General features: G+C 47.6%; 1 protein-coding gene across 3 annotated transcripts in view; it reads right to left on the bottom strand.

Moving 5' to 3' along the window:
* The window catches only part of FLNB (filamin B), a 127680-nt gene that overhangs the window by 39173 nt on the left and 65388 nt on the right, over positions 1–23119 (bottom strand). For all 3 annotated transcript variants that reach the window (XM_006196442.4, XM_006196443.4, XM_006196444.4), the window contains exons 9-24: positions 20638–20775; positions 18969–19095; positions 17841–17977; positions 16328–16521; positions 15297–15410; positions 14411–14554; positions 14029–14152; positions 13569–13729; positions 12508–12598; positions 12051–12220; positions 7387–7504; positions 4968–5230; positions 3134–3731; positions 2327–2500; positions 1384–1546; positions 555–715 (exon numbers count right to left, since the gene is read on the bottom strand). In XM_006196442.4, coding sequence (XP_006196504.2) covers positions 555–715; positions 1384–1546; positions 2327–2500; positions 3134–3731; positions 4968–5230; positions 7387–7504; positions 12051–12220; positions 12508–12598; positions 13569–13729; positions 14029–14152; positions 14411–14554; positions 15297–15410; positions 16328–16521; positions 17841–17977; positions 18969–19095; positions 20638–20775 — 2877 coding nt within the window. The remainder of the gene's footprint in view (positions 1–554; positions 716–1383; positions 1547–2326; positions 2501–3133; positions 3732–4967; positions 5231–7386; positions 7505–12050; positions 12221–12507; positions 12599–13568; positions 13730–14028; positions 14153–14410; positions 14555–15296; positions 15411–16327; positions 16522–17840; positions 17978–18968; positions 19096–20637; positions 20776–23119) is intronic.

Here is a 23119-nt window from a genome sequence, read left to right as displayed (position 1 = left end):
CCCAACCAGGGGTGATTTTGTTCCCTAGTGGCTATCTGGCAACATTTGGAGATGTTTTTGGTTGTCACAAAAAACCTATAGGAAATATGTAAAGGATTATTATTATTATTCCCTTTCTACATCAAGCATATATACATCATTTAATAGAAGTTGATAAATAAGAATTTGAGTTTTTGTATCTTTATGAGCTACCAGGACTGTCAAAGGAAAACAGAAAACAAGACACATGTATAAGATGAGTAAGAACTAACTACAAAATAAAGTGAAGATTTTCAACTTTGTAAAGAATCAGCTTTCCTTTAAACTAAAATCTAGGTCCTCCAACCCATGAGTAACCATTTTCAGTCAAAACACCAGGCCAACGCTTTTTGCCATGCTACTGGTCCTCCTAAGATGAGAGGTGGGATATTCTTGGAGATGCAGCCCTAAGGAACATCTCCCTCTGCAGCTACTGCAAACATCAGTCTTCCCCATTCAGAGAGAGAAGCAAATTCAAACCTGCTTTCATGAAAAAACCAATTAATCTTTGTGTTCCTTTCAGAAGGACAGCTTACCAGGGATGTGGGATCCTCCATATGTGATATTCACATCGTAATCCCCGGGAGCAAAGGGGACGTACTCAGCGCTGCAGCTGCCATCTTTGTTGTCTCTGCAGTTTATCTTTGACTCGGATGGTCCCTCGACCGTTATGCCAAGACCCCCAATTCCTGCCCCTCTGCAAAGTGCGGAAAAGAAAGCCGAGTTGTACCAGTGGTTCATGCCAGTCTGCTTATTGCCAACATTCATTTAAAATCCCTCTATAACTATCCCATTGAGACAACCAGACTGAATGACTGAGACACCTCGCACACAGGGCATTTCTCAACAGTGTAACAGACATAAAAACAGCTTTGATCCCTCCTTTCCAATGCTTATCCTTCGTTGGTTTTTCTTATCTAATTGCACTAGGCTGGCTTTGAAAGTACATTTCAGCTATGTGACTTGTGACTTTTTTTTTTTTTTTGCTAGAAGACAAGATTTTTCAATTCTAATAGGAATATTTCTACTATTTCACTGAAATATGAAATGGGCTCTACATTTCTGCATTATCAAGTTAAGGAGCTTCCATCTATTCCTGCTTTGCTCAGCAGTTTTATGACTTATCAAGTGCTTTTTGGTACTTTTGAAAGCATCTTTGGTCTTTCTCTGCAAAGAAAAGTCACTGCAAAAGATAATATCTCACATATTAAACAAAAAACAAAAAGACAAAAAAAACACCTCTCAAAAGTTAGGAGACCATGACACATATGGAGGATACACCTATAAAACTTCTTGGAAGGAGTTAAACTACCTAGACCTACTCCTTTTTCAGAGTCAACACACAGATCCCAGGGCCTTGCTCACCTGGTAACCACGGTGAAGACATTGGGTTTGTTGGTAAAGGCCTCTTTCAATCCAGGTCCTTGAGCTTGAACCCGAGACGGCTGGCAGCCTTCGGTTACAGCCACTTTGAAGGGACTGTTTGGGACAGGCACATCATCGTATGTCACCTCCACCACATGGAGGCCTGTTCAAAACAACAAAAGAAATATATTTGCATAGCAGTCAACTGTTTCTGGGAAATGACACTCTGGCATTCAAGTCTATGTGCTATGCCAAGTTATTTGAAAGGAACAGGTTAAATACCAATGTTGGTTGGTATGGTTTGATTTTTTAAAAAATACAAACTATTTATGCTTTTGTTCACTTGGCAGTCATATACCACCACCACCCACCCCCAATGTACACACAAGGACTCTCCTCCAAACAAATATCACTAAGTATATATTCAAGACAGGCATCTTAAACACACTATTCTGATTTGAGAAAACTCCATCTAGTCACTAACCAAAAGACAAAGAGAAATTCATGAAATAGAATAGACACATACCCACAAAAAGAGATTGAAAATACCTATACCAGAATGTTTAGGAATTAAGCATCCAGGGAATGAGGATATATGGTGCTTGTATTTTTTTTTATGCTTTTATGATTTCTCAAAATTTTTAATATTCAGGAAATTTTTAAAAAATTGCACGTATGAGCAACATGCAGTGACATCACCCCATAACCTGCTCAGATGAGGCTGAGGCTAAACCCAGCCCAAGAAGCACACAACAGGGCCAGCATGCCAGACACTGAGCAGGCAGGTGGCTCTGTTGGGGCAGGCAGTTTCCACATTGCCCTGTCTCTTTGCATGTGCTCCTGCTGAGACGGGCAAAGCACAGGAGGCAGCACCAGTCACTGGGAGGAACTGGCCCAGCATAGCTTTGATCAAGGGTCTTATTCTAGGGAGAAGTCAACTCACCTTTTTCAAAGGGCGTGTACTCCACCTGGTAGGTCCCATCAGCATTGTCCGTGACGAAACACTCAGTGGAGGCCCCTGAGGGGTTGGAGATGTGGGCCTTGATGTGGTCGCCCCCAACCTGTGTCAGGGGTCGCGAGTCGACTGTGAAGTCGGTGGTGGCTTCACGAAACACATCTGCAGAACAATCACACAGATAAGAATGTCACCAACACCTTGGATCCAGACGGAAACCCAAGAGCCAAGGTTCTTGGCACTTCGGAATACATATGTCTAATTTCAGTGGCAGCAGACAATGGGTCTCTTTGACACAAAAATCAGTAATATTCATGCCTCTCCACATCTCCTCCTGGCAAAAGAAGCTTTTTCCAGTGTAGCCTCAGCCAAGTGACACTTCTTCGGGCAAAGGTGGGATCCAGGACAGGTTAAAGGGTGAAGACAGATAGCAAGTGTGGTATTAGCCAGCATCACCTTCTATACTTTTCAGATAAGTGCCAAAAACATAATATGCTGAATTGAGACATAAAAATCTAGATTTCTGGCTTTGCCAGAAAAAATGGGAGAATCTGCTGACAGTGCTGGGAGCATGAAGAAACAGAAAGCTGGGGCTGGGCAGCAGAAACACCATGAGCTCACCCCTGTGCTCTGGTCCCCTCTACCACACCCTGATGCACAGGCCACAGGTGAGTTTCCTTCCACCTCGTCCAGCCCCTGTAGGCACTTGAATTTGCAGCTTTGGCTCTCTGAATTTCTGGTGACCCCTAATCCCATGTTACTTTGGAAGCCCCCACTCTTTTTCAAGAAACCCACCTTTTCCTTCTATCCCTGGCCCAAAGACCTTGACCCTGCTGGTGTCCACAGCGGGCTCCACCTTGACGCGGGCAGGGAAGTGCGGCACCAGCTCCCCGCCGTACTTCATAGTCAGCGTGTACATGCCAGCGGTCAGGGGCACGTAGGTCACTGCGTAGGTGCCGTCCTTGTTGTTCTCGATACACACTTCGGCTTTGGCTCCTGAGTCCGAGACGGCTTCCAGCCCCAGGGCCCCGGGCCCCGCTTCCGAGCAGTCAACGCTCAGCAGCCCGGCCTCGCCCACCTTCCCGTGCTCCAGCCCCGGGCCCGACGCCACGACTTTAGAGGGATCGAACGGCATTTCAATGTCGGCTTTGAAGGGAGACCCAGGTATGTGGACTTCTTCAAAGAGAATGTTGACGAAGTACTCCCCGGGCTTGGTGGGGAGGTAAGAGACGGAGCACGTCCCATCGCCGTTGTCCGAACACTCAATCTTGGCCTCGCACGGCCCTTCAACTGTTAGGCCCAAACCTCCAGTCCCAGCTCCTTTGGTGTCGATGGTGAACTCGGCAGGCTTGCCCACAAGACCACCTTCAAGGCCAGGACCGTGGGCCTTCACCTATTCGAACAAAGAATAAAAGTCAGACTCTGCCCAATGCTGGTATCGCTGCTCGGCCAGCACCATTTTCAACACCCAAGCCTGCTGTCAGCACTGAACTGCATCTTGATTAAGTGCTCCTTCTCCCTGGGGCCTAACTTGTGTCACACACACTCACCCATGCCACTCAGTTACAGCCACACATAGTGGATGCTGCATATGGCAGAGGAAGGCAAGCAAGGCTGTGAGCTCATTCAGCACGGCAGGGCACAGCAGAGGTCTGGCTTCCCTCTCTCCTGCCAGGCTCAGCTCAAGGGCTGGAGCTAGAAATCTTATATCCAACACAACGAACACAGTCGGGTTTCCTGGCTTGAGTGCTCACAGAATGGCTTTCACGAAGCTCGCTCTTGCCTTGGCTGCTACACCTCCCTCGACAAATTCCGCATTATCAAAAACCAAATTGTGATAGTGGACACGTGTTATACTTTTGTCCAAACCCATAGAGGGTGCACACCAAGATCGAACCCTCATGTCAACTATGGACTTCCCGTGACAGTGATGTTGATGTAGGTTCATCACGTATAACAATGCACCACTATGGTGGGGGCGGTGATAATGGGAGGCTATGCATGCGAGGGGGAAGGGGGCAGGTGGGAAATCTTTGTGCCTTCCTCTCAATTTTACCATGAACTTAACCTTGCTCTAAAGAGTAAAGTCTAATAAAAAAATTTAAAAATAAACTAAAGGAGGGGATGAAGCTTTCATCTCTGATTCAACAAATGAGAGAGAGTTTTGTACAACTCATGCTGTTGAGAACACCAGAAATACTCTAAAACCCTTGATTCAGGGATATCAGGAGGAAATGATAATGAGAATAATATATTTTTATGCTGCATCATAATAGCTTCTGTAGGAGGGGCTCACTGTGTGTGCCAGACGCCAGACCACAGGCTCCACGCCCACCATCTCACCTCACCCTTACAGGCTCACTTTGAAGTGAAGACCGTTATCCTGCTGACAAATGAGGGAACAGAACTCAGGGAGAGGAGTCCCTCACCAAAGCCTCACAGTCAGAGCAAGAGGAGGAGCAGGGGTGAGATTCAGCTGCTGAGGGGGCCCTGCACACTGAGTCGTAGGAGAACCGACTTTCATCACAAAACAATTGTCTCAAAGTCTCTGCCAGGCAGAACCAGAGAAGGACCATGGTGTTACATTTACCAACAGGGGACAAGTTCTGGAACAAAAACGAAAGCTAACCTTGGTGGGGTCGGGAGGCAGCGAGGCCTCCACTGTGTAGGGGGTCCCAGGCACGGGGTGTCCATCGTAGGTCACGTCGACGGCATACAGCCCCTCCTCCCGAGGGATGAACTTGGCCGTGCTGCTCTCCCGGCCAGCCACGGGCGCCACCAGACATGGCACAACCTTCCTCGAGGGGCTCAGGATGGTCACGTCCAGCTTCCCCTGGCCTCCCGCCCCTCTGGTGTCAATGGCGAACTCTTGATCCTTCCCAACTTCGACTCCTGGAAAAGGGAGACAAGCCAAGGGGATGGGCTGACCCTGCAAGCAAGAACACAACTGAGGGGGAGAAATGACAGTTCCCTGGACCTGGGGCCTGTTTTCAGCCTCTACACAGACAATGGCTGATGCACCACAAGAGGCAAGAGTGGGTAAGAGCAATCAGCATTCTATCCTCAAGCACAAGCAATACAAGAATTTGAATTAATTACTGGTAATAACAACAACAGCCATCATTCACTGAATGTACTTTGTACACCAGGCATGAGGATGGTACACCACCTCCTTTCATCACAACCGTATAGGATATATATTAGTAGCCCATGGCTTTAAAAGACGGGGAAACTGAGGCTCAGGGGGGTTAAGTGACTTGCCCAGGGTACACACCCAGCAGACCACAGAGCTAGGACTCAAACCTCAATTGACTTGACTCCACAATCTGAGTTAAGTTATAACCTGACACTGCCCTCTCTTCTTTATTTACTTTCGGTGTTAACTTTGTATCAAAACACTCCCAGAAGCCAATGTTTTATTTACCGATTCTTGGCAGCAAGCTCAATCCTACAGCCAAGAAGGCAAAAGTCGCAGAGCTGGCCAACGCGGGGGCACGGAAGCAAGTCCTGAGAACTGACTCTCTGTACCATGCTGATACTTGAAAGGTCTTTGCAAAGCAGGGCCACAAAAGGCCCATGTGTTACATTTGACAAAAACAAGGAAAGGGCTCTGAACCAAAACAAAAGCACTGTGGCCTACGGCCCCCACCACAACCCAGGGAAATCCTGACTTGGGAGATACAGGGCCTGCCGAGATGAACAGCATCAAACCACAAGCAAAGAGGCCTTGGAGCTCCATGTCCCAAAGACTTCTTCTAATTGGCATCATGCTTTTTCTGGTCTAGAGTCAAAACCTTCAGTGTCTTGGAGAAAAGGGACATGTAAAGGATTGGACAGTGACCACTCTTAGACTCAGAGCTGGCTGCTCTCCCAAGGACGATGGCCAGCATTAAGTTCTCGCTTCAGAGCCCCCTGATCTGGGAGCTGGCCTCATTCACAGCCTGTACGCTTGGGTCACAAGGCAACGAAGGAGCTTGCTGATGGTCCCACCAAGACCTGGAGAAGCCGGCACAGGTGGAACATGGGGCCTGGCCTGGGAGTATGCCCTGAGCCCCACGTGACCCTGAAACCAGGAGAACGTGTGCTGGTGAGGTGTAGCCAGGCTGCGGCCACTGGGCAGCTAAAGCCAACGAGAGGACGTAGACGTGAACGTTCTCCAAGATACACTGATGCAGAAAGGCAGGCTGAAGATGTACGGGTGTAGCGAGGTAACGTAAGTGCAAAATAAATACTGCCAAACGTCTTCTGTGGTACATAGGCAAGTGCAGATGGAGAAAGAAGACGTGGAAGGACAGGAACGGAACTGGTAACCTTAGCAAAGTCTAGGGAGGGGGAGAGGTGATGGTTAAAGCAGAATTTGCTCTTAACTGTGATGTGTTTTAGATGAAAAATGGATTTACATACTACTTGTGTAAAAAAATAATTTTACAAACTTGGGGTTAAGTACATCAGTGTTCATATCATACTAGTCTCTTTACCTTTGTATGCTTGAAATTTTTCCGAATTAAAAAAAAAAGCTAAATGAATGACATGAGCTTGTGCTAATAAGATACCTAATAAGCTAAAGGAATATTTGAATGGGGTGGTGGGGTGCATTGCAGTTGTGGTTTCTGGGTGCCAGGGACTTGGCTTTTATGATTGACTGCTGACTCTGATGTGGATTCAGTGGCCAAGGATAGTTGGCACAATAGAATTTGCCAGAAAGTGACATACTCCACCTTCTCTTTGTCATAAAAGCCTCCCTCTGCGATGCCAGCAGTTACTGAGGGCTGACTACAAGCTAGTCCCTGAATTCTTAGCTCACTGAATCCTCACTATATTCCCTTGAGTCTTCTTCCCACACCCTCCACCGTACAAATGAGAAACGGGCGGCTCGGTGAGGTTAGGGGACAGGTAGGGTCACAGAGCTACTCTGCAGCATGGCCCTAATTCAAACCCCAGTCTGTCCAACTGCACTGTCTCTTAAGTCAGAATTTGCTTCTCTGTGCACTACATTTTGACAGCTTTCTAACTGCTCTTCGATGACCTCCCTCCATTCACACACTTACTGTTTTCCAGCCCGTTGATTTTTATCCTGCTCAGATCCAGCGGAGCAGCCACACCCACGGTGAAGGGGCTCTTAGGGATGGGGTCACCACCGTAGGTAACCAGAACCTGCATGTTGCCCTGGAACGAGAGAAAAGCGAGGACATGTTTGGATACCAACATACCAATTTGGTGTTTCAACCTGCCTTCGGGTCTTTCATTCTTCCCCAAGACACAGAGTATGTGACTCCAGGCAATTTAGAAAGCATCTCAGATATTTCTCTAAGTTTTGGGGCCCATGGCAAGAAGGACAGAGAAATCAGATTTAAAAAAAAAGAGCAGTGACAGGGACAGCTTAATAAGCATACCGTTTTCGTGCTTTTTTTCTTTCATTCCCGTGTTTGTGCTTTTAACAGTTTCCTCACTTCAATCTCAAAACAGTCCTAAGGGGTGGTTCCCTGTTATTTCCACGTTTCCAGGAAAGGAAACTACAGCTCAGAGAGGTAAGGTCACTTGCCCCAAGTATGAGAGCTGGGCCTCCCAAACCCATGTCCTGGCTGCTCTGCCACACCACCTCCCCGCCCAGCACATCCCCGACCCTGGCCATGGGCAAAGCAGGGGGCCTGGGGGCCTCTAATGGAACAAAACCATTTTTTTCCCATGTCCTAGGAATTGATTTCAGGACACCAGGCTGGGAAAGGGATTTGCAAGAGTTTGCCTGAGGCAGTTATAAGACCACTGCACAGTATCTAAACTCCCGCATCTAAGTCAAGGAAAGAAAACTTGCCAGTGTAAAGGCAGGCTGCGCCTGTGGGCTTGGCAGGCCCCTCACCAGCAGCCGTGGTGGTCTCAGGGGTGCGGCACGGCCAGTCCCGGCCCACTCACTGCTGGCTTCCGCTCTCCACGGTCAGCTGAGTCCCCTCCCTCCAAACCAAAGCTCCATGAAAGCTCACAGCTGTCTCAGTAGATTAAGGTCCCCCTCACCTCAACTGTCTGGGCATCATATAAGAGGACGTGGGAGGGAAAGCAACAAGGGGGCGGGGCAAGGATTCCTGCAGGAATACAGAGGGCTCCTTGGAATTCAGCCCCTGCTGAAAGCTGTCTCAGATCAAGTGCTAAAAGGGAGTAGCTTTTGGCCTGTGAATATTTTCTCACATTCCTTTTGTAATAAAGAAGAGGGGGAAAGCCAAGACTAAAATTGGTTGCATCAATGAAGGAGGGAGGATTGATTTTCCAGGATGCATTCACACTGCACCCAAAACCAGTGGGCCCTGCCTCCAGAGTGTAACACCTCATGGTAAGATGTATGCGGATCCCGCTCAATGCATTAGGGACTCCTTTGTTGCTTCAGCCACCATGGCATTCCCAATGGTGTGCCCCTAAACCCTTAACTCCTCCAAAGCCTCACAACGAACCAAGAATCCTGGAAAAACCTTCCCCACCACCCACTGCAAGTTTCCTGATCGCTTCTCTGGAGTGCCAAAGCAAAGAGGGGAGACCTCTCTTTCAGTTAAGCCTGCCTGTCCTATAAAATAAAGCACAGTCTCATCCCCAGTCATAAAAAAAACTCAGATAGGACATGAACTCTACCTTGAATACCCTAACAAAGAGGAGGGAGAAAGCTTAGGGGTTTACATCTGCGATGCTCAGTAGCATTTTAAGGTTTCCCCTGAGACCCAGCCAAGGAACAGCCTGTGTGTTTTCCCCAGAAAGCCGGGAAGTGAGGAATGTCTGGGCAGTGACCACCGGTGCATTTCACGGATGTTGCTGCTTTTATTCTCTTCTCTACCGTGTTTCTGAGACCCCAGTCTCATTCCGTATGAGACCTTTGGGACAGGACCGAGAGAGCCACATACAGCCCCTCCTCCAGGGACCTGTGACAGCCAGGGCCACCAGCAGTAGCGACATGTCAAGGGAGGCACTGTTACCCTGTGAGGCTCAGTGAGCTCCTGGGGCTTCTGAAAGGTGCCACAGCAGCACGTGGAGTTTTCAATCCCAGGGGCTCCTGACTCAGCACGTCAGGGAGCTGCTGCCGCCAGCTCCTCAAACTCAGTGTTCAGAGAAGCTTGCGGTGAGAAACTACAGTCACTGAGGCACAGACAACCAAAAGCATGGAAGGCAACAACCTCGGGGGAAACTGGCGTTGCTTAATGGTCTGTCTATAAAATCAAGCCTTTGTCTGACCCCTGCGAGTGTCTTCAAGCCCCAGCCCAATGAGTCCACATCCCTCTGAGGCCAAAAGTCTTACCAATGTCTTTTGACAAGAACTAGTAGGATCAACCAGCAACATCTATCCCTGGCCCCCTGCAGGCAGGCGAGCTGTGGCCCAGGGCCCTGCAGGGGACAGGAGCCGCCCACAGGTGTCAGGGGACAAAGAGCCAACAGCCAGGCGGGGGCTGCAGCTCCTCACACAGCAGCCTGCATTCTGAGGGTGCAGTGCTTACCCTGAGCCAGGACCCACCCTTGTCTCTCCACACACTCAACAGCTGCATTTCTGGAAAGTTCCAGCCTCTGAATTCCTAAAGCCACCACAAGAAGGTGTGCCTGTGGGCGGCAGCCTGCAGAGGATCCCTGCCTGTGTTGGCACAGCTTTTTGGGTTGACCCAAGTTTCCTAACCACATCCAAGAGCAGAGCTCAAAAGGCACCCTTATTTAGCCCAATGTTGAGCTGCTGTTCAGAAAAGAGAGCTCAAAGTAGAATGAGGATGTGCCAGCCCCACTCTCCTACCAGATTACAAGGATTTCTTGTTGATTCTGCTTGTAAGGTGAGGCTCCACTTCCTTTATTCACCCATTCAGACACAAATCCATAAAAGCACATAAAGCATCAGGCCCTGTATATATATATGTGACACCCCATCCTGGGGAACTCAACAGTTCAAGAGAAGATATTTAATCTGTTTTCTTTGCCATAGGGAAATAGGCAGAGTTGCAAATTGTCCAAATAATGAAGTAGTCAACCTCACTTTAAACAACAAAGAAGAGGTACCATAAAGTCATCACACCAGAGGCAGGTGTGACAACAGACTGACAGCATTTGGACAAAAACCCGAAGGGGCCACTAAGCATGCCGACAGCCCTCATGCTGGCTACAATCAGAGAAATGTATGAACTTGACCTTGGGTTGACTCTGGAAAAAGGCACTTTCCACTCCAGCTTCATTTCAAATGTGACAAAACAGGACCTGGGCTCCCAACTTCCACCTCTGCCTCAACTGGCAGCTGGGGCCATCCAGGGTGATGGATTTTGAAGCCCTTTCTGAGAGTGAGGGTCAAAACCTGAGCCTGTCCTGATGTCTGCAACTTACTTTCTGGCAGCTCAGCTGAAACACAAAAAGGTGTGTGTGTGTGTGTATATAGGATGAAGTAAGGGTCTCAAAACATTTGTGGAAGAGTCTATGATCTTGCAATCTTGACCAGCGTGCATGGCCATGCTTTCTGGTACCTCCTCCTACAGAATGCGAGACTTAGCAATAAAGATGCCATCGAGCTAGTGCTGTCAGCGGTAAGACTCCCACCAGCCCTGATAAGCATCAGCAGGGACATGATTACCTACTTAGCACTGAGCCCCCTTATGAGAAGACGGTATTCACCTACAAAAGCATCAGTTTAACCATTACTAATAATGGACCCTTGTTAGGGTAAAAATAAACCACAGGAAGAAGCACATTTGGAGATAAGAGGCCACACAAGAACCTGTCCCAGAGAACCTCTTACTGCCAGAGAAGTTCTCAGAGTAAAGATTCCACCTCCAAGCACATGTAGCCCCCAGTGCAGGGGGACCCCTACACCAATCCCTCCTCCTCACTGTACCCCTCATCCTTCCCCATACACCCTGGCCAGGTCCTCACTGAGAAGGCCCTGGGCAGGAGTGATGCTTCTCCAGCAGTGCATCTGCAGAAAACATTGCCCTTCTTCACTCACAAATGGCATTTTTCACTGAGGGGGATTCTTTTCTTCAAGAATGAAGGAATCTCAGAGGTCTGGAGTATCCGTCTAGAACACTATGTGTAAGTAGCAGAACCCAGGCTTTTCTGTAGGGATACGCGATCCCCAGACCCTAGAGGAGTGGATGGACACGAAGCAAGGAAGTAAACATGAATTTGTACAAAGAGGTATTTTAGGCCCTTATTGCTTAAAATAGTCAGAGCAAAGCAGACTGGATGGCAAAATCCTGTCTGTACTTCTCTATTTTGTAAAACGGAATAATTCCGTGCCCAAAATACTATTTTGGGCCTGAGAGGCTCTTTGAGAAAGACCCCACTACACCACCTCGTAAAAAGGATAAACTAAGGTAAAAGGGCCAGCACAGACAAACAAAGGTGTGGCAATTCTTGCCCTGTGAGTAATTAATAAAAGACTAAACGGCAGCTGGTAAAGACGGGAGAATGTGTGTAAGAGAGAAGCAGGTATTAATATTAGCCTGAATTTCAAAAGCTCAGCGATTCTCTGCTAAAACCTGAAGCAGAGGTGGGAAAATGGGGTGGGGAGACATGGCTAGCTTCCTGCTTATTCTTGGAGAATCCTTCAAGTCCTCCTGGCAGAACCAAGCAGGCCTTCTGTCAGCCCTCTCAGGGAGGTGTAGAACGAAAGGGTGAATCTCCCAGAAGGGAGCACAGGTCAGAGCACAGATCATCCCCTTAATGTCCAAAGTGACCCAGCCCAGTACCGAGCAGGGAGGGGCCGTACCTGCTGGGTGGGTGTGTATTTAATGGTGTGGGAGTAGTCATAATTATCGATGATATCCAAATCCTTCACCGCGTCGCCAGGAAGGGAGCTGCTGAACTGCACGTTGAGTGGGGCTTTTCCAGCCCCCTTGGTGTAGACAGTGAAGTGGGTCGGTTTCCCGTTTTCCACACCTGGGAGGAGACAGTGCAGTGAGAGACAGGCCTGGCTGGAGGGGTTTCACCCTTAGAACCAGTCTGACAGGTTCATCAGCACCGGCTCCAGCAAGGCAGGTGGCATTGGTGACAGGGGCTGGCGCTCAGCCACTGCCAGCAGCTCAGACCGAGCACCGGCCTTGCTGAACGGGAGCCCTGCTCAGGGGAGGTGAGTCACTCTCAGCCCCAGATCAATCGTGCCCACTGCCAAGAGCCTGCAGAAGGCCTCGGGGTGGCCTCACACACACACATACACATCACCTCACCTGCTTTGCTGAGCCCTGGGCCTTCTGCCTTCACTTTGCTGGCGTCGTGGGAAGGGTCAACTTTGACTCTGAAAGGACTGGCGGGGATTTCCTGTAGCAGAGACACTCTCTCAGTAGGGAAGTCCCTGAAGCACCTGCCTGGGCTTAGCCTTCTGCCCAAAGCCAAGGGAGACGAGACCTCAGCATGACTTCTCTAGTGGGTGGTAAGCAAACTTCTGCTGCCACCGGTCAAGTCTTCACACACAAGCATCAGGCAAGGGCCATCAGCGGTCACTTACAGCTAAAGGATGTGTTCCCCAAACGAATCTGACAGCTCTCAGACTTTAACACCAAATGCTGAGTACACAGGATGCAAAACTACTACCAGGAATAAAATCCAGAGCGACCATAATACACTGGGTCAGAGAAGGCAATGTCCTCCAGGGACAGCAGAGAGCTATGGTTTGAGGAGTGCAAGGAATTGATCAGTAATACAATGACTGTAATTCTCCAAAAAGAATGTTAGAGACTGTCAGAACAAAGGCAGAACAGGTTAACTGGATAAAGCCAACTCAAGACTAACATCTTTAGGCACAGAACCTTCTCCAGAGGTCCCTATCTTTATGCAAGGTGAATCTGAATCAACAGGATTCCATTATTCCCTGTTTTAGGATACTGCTCCTCCTGCCTTCAGCATCACATGTAAATGTGAATGCCATCTGCAACTCCAAAACTCTTCTCTCTCCCTGTAAAAGTTGAAAGGCTGAGGCAGAGGTCATTCATTGTCTCAAAGAGACTGAAGTAGACCCACACCTAGAAATTACGTTTCATTTGAAAACCTGATGCAAGCTTTTAACAATCCAATATTTTTTTCACAGCCTGGCTTTTGACCACTGAATATACAGCCTCACTTTTGTTAGAAAGTGGTAAAATTTTAGTTCTGGGGCTTTTTTCCTTCTTTCTTTCTCGGTTTTAAGGAAAACTTTAGGGCAGGTATCTCAAGTCACCTTCCCTGTCACTAAAAAACAAAAAAGAAAACACACACACAGGTGGCCCCAAAGAACCCAGGCACAAACACACACCTGAGATGCAAAGAGAACTTTGATAGTGTATCGACCAGCAGCGGGAGGCACATATTTGACCGTAAACGTGTCATTGGCGTTGTGAATAATGTCAAAATCCACATCTTCCTCATCCTCACTTAACACCCGGGCATCACATTTAATGCCAACGCTGACATCACCTGGAACAGACCAGCTTATTAGCACCAGTTTACAAGAAACAGCATGTCCCATGCAATCACTGCCAGCTCAGGCTAACACCCCAGAAAAGTGATTGGGAAGTTCCCAGTAAGAAAACTGAGAAAAGGGATGGAGGATTAGCAAAGGTATCACCATGGAACTGACACAGAGGCTCATTAGATGAACAATTACCTATTTGGGTAGATTATTTCCTGGTTCAAAGTTCACTGCCCTTGAAATGTTACGAAGAGAACTTCCTTCCCCAAGAAGCATCACCACATTGGGTGAAGCCCACTCTCACCTTCCCCAGCATCGGTACAGTCCACTGTGAAGTGAGTAGGCTCATTTGCCTTCAGCCCACTTCTCTCCACTCCTGGCCCAAACACTTTGACCTTCTGGGGATGGCTGCCCTGCCCAATATTGACCTAGAGAGGACAGGGAGAAAGCTGTAATCAAGTTCTCCTCCACTTGGACCCAATAAAGACACTGTTAGTTAACATTGTTAGAAACCATATACTTTGGGGCAATCTAGAGCACTCGGCCCTTTGGGCCACTCTGTCTTCCAAGGCCCACCAAACATGGGTCTTTCCATACGTCTGCCTTGGCCATCAGGCATGGAGCCCAGACCTGCCTCAGGTCTGGGGTTTTTCATACCACAACCAGGATTCCACCTCACAGCCTACCCTGTAAGGGCTGTGTGGGATGTTGACACCTCCCCAGACCACGGCAATGGTGTGCTTGATGGCCTTAACCGGGGTGTACGAGCAGGCGTAAGTGCCGTCCATCCGGCTCTTCATCTGGATGTCAATGGGCTGGCCTTCCCCATCCTGCAAAAGAACAGCGGCTAAGAACAGAGCTGGTCCTCACACTTGTCACCATCAAACAGGGCCACCATGGCCTCCCAAGACAACCAATCACTCACTTATCCAACAAAATTTCATGCAGCAACTATGATATGCAATGTTCTCACCATATAAGGATCACAGGTGATAAAATATTATGTGCATTTATTTATTTTTAATTACTAAGAGAAAATGGCCCCAAAAGAAAGCCATGGCCACTCAGTGCTTCTTAATTTTAACTCTTGCACTTAAATCCTTAGGTGAGGAGGGGAAGGTATTGCTCAGTGGTAGAGAGTATGCCTAGCATGCATGAGGTCTTGGGTTCAATCCCCAGTACTGCCTTAATGAATGAATGAATGAATGAATGAATGAATTACATTCTTGGGTCAAATTCAACTAAATTAGATAAACATTTAATAAATCCTTGCTTGTTTACAAACCTCCCATCATGGCCTCGGTACCTTCAGCCACACTAAGGACATTTACAGGAAAATTTGAAACAATCAAGCCTCATTTACAGGGAACACAAATTATAAAGATGAGACAAGGACCCTGCCTTACATGTTAGAGTCTCATCTATTCCTCACATAACCCCATAAGATAAATATTTCTATTCACAGTGTGAGGGTGAGGAAACTGAGGATTAGATGGCCCAAGTGACTTGCCATTACACTGATGGATTCTGTTACCTGACAATTACCTGCACAGGAGGGCCCTAGAAACCTACCTGAGCAAATATCTTTAAGGGAGCTTTTCCAGCATCTTTAGGATCCACGGTGAACTCGGCCAGGTTGTTGACAATGCATCCAGACTTCTCCAAACCCGGCCCGTATGCTTGGACCTGGGGCAAAGGGCCAATAGTGATTCTCCTTTTGTGTAATGCCCTGACTATACCCCATCAGAAGCCGGGTGATCAGGGAATGAGGGAAGAGCAAAAACAGATGTTCCTGGCTTTACAGTACCTACTACATAATAGGACAGTTGTGGGAAGGAAACTGCTAAACTAGGCCGGAACTTAAAATTAAAACGGTATGATTAACCTCTCACGCAGGAGGAAAATTCTGTAAAACCAGGCCCCAAACTAGCCTGTGCTCCCGGCCTTAATCCAAGCTGACATAGTTATTGTGTAGTAACTGGGGCAGGGACCACTAGCCATGTCCAGTATCAATGTTCCCGCTTTGAGGGGGCTCAGAACCTTTACCAGTGACAACATTCCAGAAGCCTGCAGGCCCCAGAAAGCAAAGGCCAAAGAGCACTTGGCCAAAGAGGAGCAGCTACCAGCCTGGACTGATGTCAGACTATGTTCAGCTGTCTGCATGGGCCAACAGCAGCACACATTTGGGGGCGGTAGTGGGGCGGGTGGCGTGAGCAGCAGGAGCTTCCTCCTGTCCGCCAGGCTGACTCAGACTTGATGCTCATTGGCCTGCTTAAAAGTTTGGGAGAAGCTCTTGAAAACAGTGCAAATGCTGCGCCAACTGAAGAGAACAGGAGCAGCGAGAGGGGAAAAAATCCTTAATCTATGGAGCACTTTGAAATAATAACTACAGAAAGTGGCGAGACTGAAAGCTACTTGCCCGTTGTCAGAGATGTCCCAAGTGGTACTACCAGAACTTTAATTCAGGCCTTTTTTCCCTCCTAAGCTCTAAGTGGCTCTTCTCTGCCACTTCTCCAAATGCTGCGTAAGGCAACTCTCCAGGCCCTGGGGGAGAATGCTGGGAGCCGGGAAAGAGAGGACAGAAACAGGACAAGGAGATTCACCAGATCCGGGTTGCAGTCTTCCGAGGCCGGGTGGATGAAAGCCATGTAGGGACTGTCCTTGATGTCCTCGTCGTCACACATGATGTGAACAGCATATTCACCGGGCTCCTTGGGCCAGTACTTGACATCACACGAGCCATCGTTCTGGTCATCATATTCAATCTTCGCCTGGGAGGGGCCTTCAATGGCAAACCCTGGGGGAAAGGGTGGGAGGGCCCCTGGTTACATGGTGAAAAGTACTGTTCTGGGCTACTACCAGCCCACTCCCTCTGCCTGCCTGAAAGCCAAGTGTTGGCCAGAAGAATGAAATCTGCGTCCCTTTCCCACAAAACCAAGCCTACCAAGTCTTCACTAGAGACAGAAGGTTGGATTTTATACTTTTTTCTTTTTTTAACATCATCAAACAGGAAGGTCAACCAGTAAATCTTTCTTTTGGCAACATAAGCTAAAGGTCTTAAAACAATGCCCACCCTTTGTGCCACCAAATCCACTTCTGGGCCTTTATCTGAAGGAAATAACCAAGGATGTGTGTCAATAGTTAGATACAAGGATACATATTCAGTATTGTTTTTATAGCAAAACTCTGGAAGTAACTAGAGACCCTAACAGTATTTATATCCACGTACTGGAATTCCATGGAAGCCATGGGCAATCAGGACACATCCTATATTTGTCTGAGGCTGAAAGATATAAAGGCTACCCCCTGACATTTCTGCAGCAGGTCAGTATTTGCATGCACACGTACAGAAAAGGTCTGGAATTTGGTAGCGAAAGGTTTAATACTACTTCTAGTCTACAAGGATATACCAACATCATTTTTCTAGAAGGAAAAATTAAATAGATTTCCTATTGTTTCCCTCTTTGCTTATTTCTATTAGCTAACACAGAGGTCTTCAAACTTTGGCTGAATCTGATCCACTGCCTGTTTTTGTAAATAAGGTTTTACTGGAACACAGCCACACTTCTTCACTTATGTTATTTCCTATGGCTGCTTTCATGCTACAAAGCCAGAATCAAATAGAGGGAATATGACCCACAGCAGTGAAATATTTGCTCTCTGGTCCTTTACAAAAGAGAGGTGCTGACCACTCATCTCAAATGATCATATATACATCAGATGATATTTAAAACATACTCAGTTGTGCTCCAAAGAGTATTTACTTTTCAAATTTCTAATGTCAGCAAAATCCATTCATTCATCTAAACTAAGGACCAGTCAATAATCCCTGCCACGTGCCTGTTCCTGACACTGCTTTAGGCACAACACCTAAAAGGTCTCTGGCCTCCAGGTCCAGTGGATGAATGAACACTGGTGCCAGAAGCAGAGGGCAACTTGAAGGGCAGGGGAAGAAAGGATTGCAATTCCACAGCAGTATCCAGAGGCAGCCTCAGGTGGTCAGGAGGCTCAGGGTAGTGGGGCTTGGAGGAGGCCCCAGTACCCAGCTTGACAGCTGGTCCAGGCACCCTGTAATCTTAGCCCACCAGAGTCTGCTGCTCAGCTGCTTCCACTTACCCAGAGACCCCACTTCAGAGCCAATGGACTCCACCACGAAGTCTGCTGACCGCCCAACAACGCCGCCGTGGAGGCCAGGGCCCCACGCACGGACTTTCTGCATGCCTGCTTCAGGACCAACTTGAACTTCAAAGGGGCTAAAAGAAAAGGAATAGAGGACGCATTAAAGAGGAGCAAAGAAGGAGCTAAATACAGCCGTAAGCTCTTTACACATATTCTTTCCACTTGCCTGATCCTTTCACTTGCAGCCTCAATCTGCAGCCAAGCCCTTCCTCCACGCAGGTCCCCCCAGAGCCATTGTTACGTCAACAATATAATGTAATGGGGCTACTTCAAGTCACACTGCCTTGCACTATCCTGGTCATTTATCTTTTGTGTGTGGGGCTCACCAGGCCGTGAGCCCTGAAAGGTTAAGAGAGTGCATACTTTTCCACATGCTGCTTATGCTATAACAACTAAACCAGGCTGAATAGGCCTTTTCTCATACATGAATGAAAGTACTTTAACTTTCGGTACAGGAAATTTAAAAAAAAAAGTTTGCTCAGATTCTCAGACACTTATTAATATGCTCAGATATTTCTCAAGGGAAACCGAATTTCTTCAGAGTTTAAAGCTGCCCCCAGGAAAGCTGGGAAGCATGTGAATCTAGCCAGGGCCACTACAAAGCCCACAAGGCGAAGCTGGAGACTGCGTCCCTTGGTTCCTGACCGCACTCACGTAGAGGCTTTTAATGCAAGCCACAGCAGCTTTTACCATTTTACCCATGGCACTCCTGAACAGAAGCACACATTGAAAGAAAGAGAGTCTCAGTTTATGTACAGGTCTATATGTACCAGACACACAGCCCATTTGCTCTGTAGTACTGTTCCTTCTGGCTGCCCTGCCTCCCACCAGCCCCAAAGCGCCAGTATTTGATTTAAAGCAAGGCAGCTGAAACCACAGCGACTTGTTGCTGCTTCTGAGAACAAGCCAAATGTCTGTGTGCTGTTTTGGGTGGAAGAAAAAAAAAAAAAAAACTTTTGACAAAGCACTTCTCTTTCCCTCCTGCAGCCTAGGAAGCAACCACCGTGAGCCTGCCCTGGGCTGAGCACGCCTCTGGAGAAGACGCAACTCCAGCTGGAGACTCACCTCTTTGGAATGTGGTGTCCCCCCCACGTGATGGCGATGCTATATTTCCCCGGGGTGCTGGGGTAATACTCAAATGCGTAGACTCCATCCAAAAAGCCTTTCTGCTTCACCAGCTCCTCCAGACCCTCTGTGGGAAGGAAGCACACCATCTTTCCAATGCAATTTTAGTCTCAGAACAAGAATCCCAAAGATAAGAACAGAAAAACAGTGGTATCTACAAAACATAAGCCACACAGGAAAACTAAGTGGACTGTCTCAGAGTGAGGGACCCCCGCCTCCGAAATGGGAGATTACTCCGAAGATGAAAGTAGACCCATGTTTACTTCAAATGAGAGGAAATGGAAGATTTCCCAGCTAACTGGCTTTAGAAAGCTCTCAGCTCTGAGGAGGATATGAGATCCTGAACCTCCTAGGTGTGTGTAAAGACAAATCTAGTCACACCTCAATACTTCTCAATGATCAAACCCACCCTTCTTAGCTGCCCACAAAAATTGGGGAGGATGTGGCATGAGTCTCAGGTTAGTGTCCCGGGATATCCTTTTCAACTAAAGCTGAACAACGAAAGCGAGAAAGCTCTTACATGCTGTCTCCAAGAGAACAGGTTTTAGATGCTACCCCACAAACTCCAGACTGAGCCATCAGGCAGGAACTTGTTTTATGTTGAGCCCTCGGGTTTGGCAGGGAAAGCCATTTAGTCAAGCAAGAATCTTAAGGTCAGGGAAAAAACGCCTCCTCGCTCTTGCAGCAACAAGCCAAGAGGGAGGGCAGTCCTGGAGCAGCCTGACTCCAGGTCTGGGCAGTCTAGAACCTTGGCCGCCCTCGGGGCACAGCCGGCCCCAAAGCTTGATGCTCTGAGATCAATTATTAACTTTCTGGAGCTCAGAACATTCCTGCCCCAGCCTGCTGGGAACACAGAGGGTAAGAACAGTCCTGGAGCAGGAAGCCTAAGATTCCACAAGGCTTGAGAGGGAAACCGCCAGGGCTGCTGCACCTGCAGCTAGAAATGCAGAGCGGCTTCTCTGTTTCTGGCAGGGAAACTCAAGGACAGAGGAGATGCCCATCCTCCCATCTGCTGTCTCCTTTCCCAAGAGAGAATAAGAATGAGTTGTAGGGTGTAATGCGCCCCTCCACAAATGGCATTTATCTACAAAGAAAACTTAATCTTAGGGAATCTATTCTCCTCCTATAAGCACTGATCATAGTAATTAGGCACCTGGCATAATTTCGTCGTCTATAAAATGTAACATCTAGTGGGAAAATTACTGGCTTTGGAGACTGGGCTTGAACTCCAGTTCAGATGTTTACAAGCTGTGTGACCTTGGACAAGACCTATCTTCTCTGAGACTAGGTTACTTCAAATTTAAAAATGGGCCATTCAGGTTATTGTTCCAAGGACAGTACTTTCCCAACTCCATTATATCACTGCTTTTTCTATTCCCAGAAGCCTTGATATAATGTGAGGCTGTCAAGCCACCACATTCCCCCATCCAGGGCAGACATTACTAATCAATCACTGCTTCCCTTTGCGTGGAGCCCAGAGAGCCTCAAATCTTTGGCATAGCTCTCTGGGATAAATCAATCAGAACCGGCTGTGCAATGAAATCCATATGCCACGGCCACAAAGTTAGCCGAAATCACACCTGAGGCAGGGAAACAAAGGAGCACTTACTAGGACCCTTCACGGTTACGCCGAGCTCTCCACTTCCAGCAGCTTTGGTGTCAACCTTGAAATCTGCAGTTTCCCGGATGCGGATGCCTTTAGGCTGCAGGCCTCGGCCACTGGCCCGGCAGGCGTTTGGATTGCAGGCTACAAGAACAGTTTCGACATCAATTCAACCTTTCATTCCTTAGTCCCAGTTAAGCAAGCCAAGGTAACTTGGAGCCGCCCGCCAAGAAAATGTTTGCTTTGCACAAAGAATGCAGCAGTTGCCCAAGACATGAACGGGACCCCACCAGGCTAGCAAATACGGACACAACATAACTCTGTCCAGCCACACTGCAGAGGGACTGGGGAAAAGTTACTTTGGCAAAGAAAGCAGGAGAGCCCAGTATGGATTCGCTGGGCTGCTGGTAGTGGCTGAATCCTGGCATTTATCCTTTCTGTGGTGAAAGAGAGTTAAGACCCACAGCTGGACATTGTTCAGACTTCACTGCCATACTCAAGGGCCCAGTAATTGGGAAGACTGGACTTCGGAAAATGTAGCACTTGAAAACACCTGACCTGGTTCCAAAGTTTGGATCAGCCATTTCTAAAGTCTAAATGCTGTCGTCCTCTGCAGGAAGAGCTCAACAACAACAACAAAAGGATCAGAACCTCACCTTGGCCAAGGCAGACAAACGTTTTAGTGCTGTTACAAGGTCCTCAGAATGTGGGCAGCTATAAATGCAATAATTGGCAATAAACACCACTCCCGATTTGATTTCCGGATCTTGTGAAAAAAATCTAGCTGTAATTCTAAAAATGAAGGACAAAGGTAGCTTCTAACATCCTTTACACAAGAGGTCCACAGAATTGCTCCATGAGCTTTGCAAAGAGGTTAATAAAAGACGTCCTGTGCCTGTGGACTTTTTTGGCAACATAGGCAACCTTCTCAAGTTAAGTATAGAAATGGGAGATTAGTGGGTAAACTATCACACGGTTCCTTTCCAAATCTGACACTACATATACAACACCTCTCTATACACTATACACTCGGGGGTCACAGACTCCAGAAGACAAGACTCCTTACTGCACAGAAGCAAGGTAATTCATCTTCTGGCTCCTCCTCCCTATAATGTCCTCAACTCAATTATTTGTCAAACAACCCCTTCCCAAAGAGACATAAAAACACCCTTGCAGTAGAAATTATTTTAGGTGATTCGTGGATGAACATTAAGTTTCTGGTGGCCCTTAATGACAAGTGACACTGATTTTCAATTGTGAAAGTGATACAAGATTTCTTTTTCCTTAAAATCATTTAAGTGGAGGAAGGGAAAGGAAAAGTCAATGAAATACTAATTAGTACAAATGATAGATGGATATGCCAGAAATGAAAAAGGTAGTCCGTGAGTGAGAGAAAGACAGAAAACACCATTAGAACTAGGAAAGCTGGTCAAAATTCTTTCTTGCATCATTATGTCACAGGGAGTTTTGTTTATGAATAGGCTGGGTTTTGTTTTGTTTTGTTTTTTCCCTTTGTCAAAGGGAGAAAAGTTGGTCATACCAGAAATAAGTCACAAGAGGATGACAGGACTTTCCTCGGAGGGTTTAAATGAAGGAGGGGAAGAAAAAAATCACTCATGGAAATTCTGAAATGGGCAACAGTCTCAACATCAACAGGATAACTTCTCAGTTTGTATAAACACTAAGTAGAGCTAAAGAGTTTGAAGGAAACGCGCTAATTTTCCACCATTTTGTGATGTCTTAGAGATGTTTAAATGTAATTAGAGAGAGGGTTTGGGATCTGGCTGGACAAGTGATACCAGCACCTGTCCTGCAGTCTCCTGAGGTCACAAACAGCACAAGCCCAGCTGACATTTGCAGACAACACAAAGAACTGGCACAGAAGCCCCACTCAACCAGCCCTTACCAAGTGAGATGCCTCTGGCCCAGTACTTTCAACTAGGAAGCCAACAGCTTTGGGGTCCAGGCTGGCCCAGAGGCAGGATTCACAAGAGGAAGCCAGGTCTGCAGGCGCAGATGCAGAGGACAGAACAGGGAGAGGCAAGTATTGGTTAGAAAAGGTAGCAGAGTTGGAGGGGGAAAAAAAAAAGAGTAAAAAAGTCGGAAGAAAAGAGTCTAACATAGAGAAAAATGCATGCTTGCTTTGGGCTGCAAAGGGAGTTTAGCAGCATGGTTAAGGGGTCAACAAAGATTGGGGTCCTCCTACCGATGCCTTGTCCGTACTCACTGATATCTTCTCCCCCTCACCCCACTGATACCTAAGCCTTAGGGTCTCCACCTGCAAACTGGGGGTAATAACAGCCCTTGGAACACACAGGCTGGTTTCATGATTAGATGCAGTTGTGCTCAGAGCCTGGCAGCCAGTAAAGGAAGCGGCAGGGCTCCAGCAACGCCACTGCAGTTACGTTCAGCCACAGATACCAGCTCCACCAACAGCGTCACTATCTCTCAGGGAGGATAATGAACCTTAGCATGCGTGTTCTGGGGC

Source organism: Vicugna pacos, chromosome 17 (genome assembly GCF_048564905.1).
Source record: "Vicugna pacos chromosome 17, VicPac4, whole genome shotgun sequence".
In the NCBI taxonomy this organism is placed as follows: domain Eukaryota; kingdom Metazoa; phylum Chordata; class Mammalia; order Artiodactyla; family Camelidae; genus Vicugna; species Vicugna pacos.
This window is presented reverse-complemented; position numbering and strand designations above follow the sequence as displayed.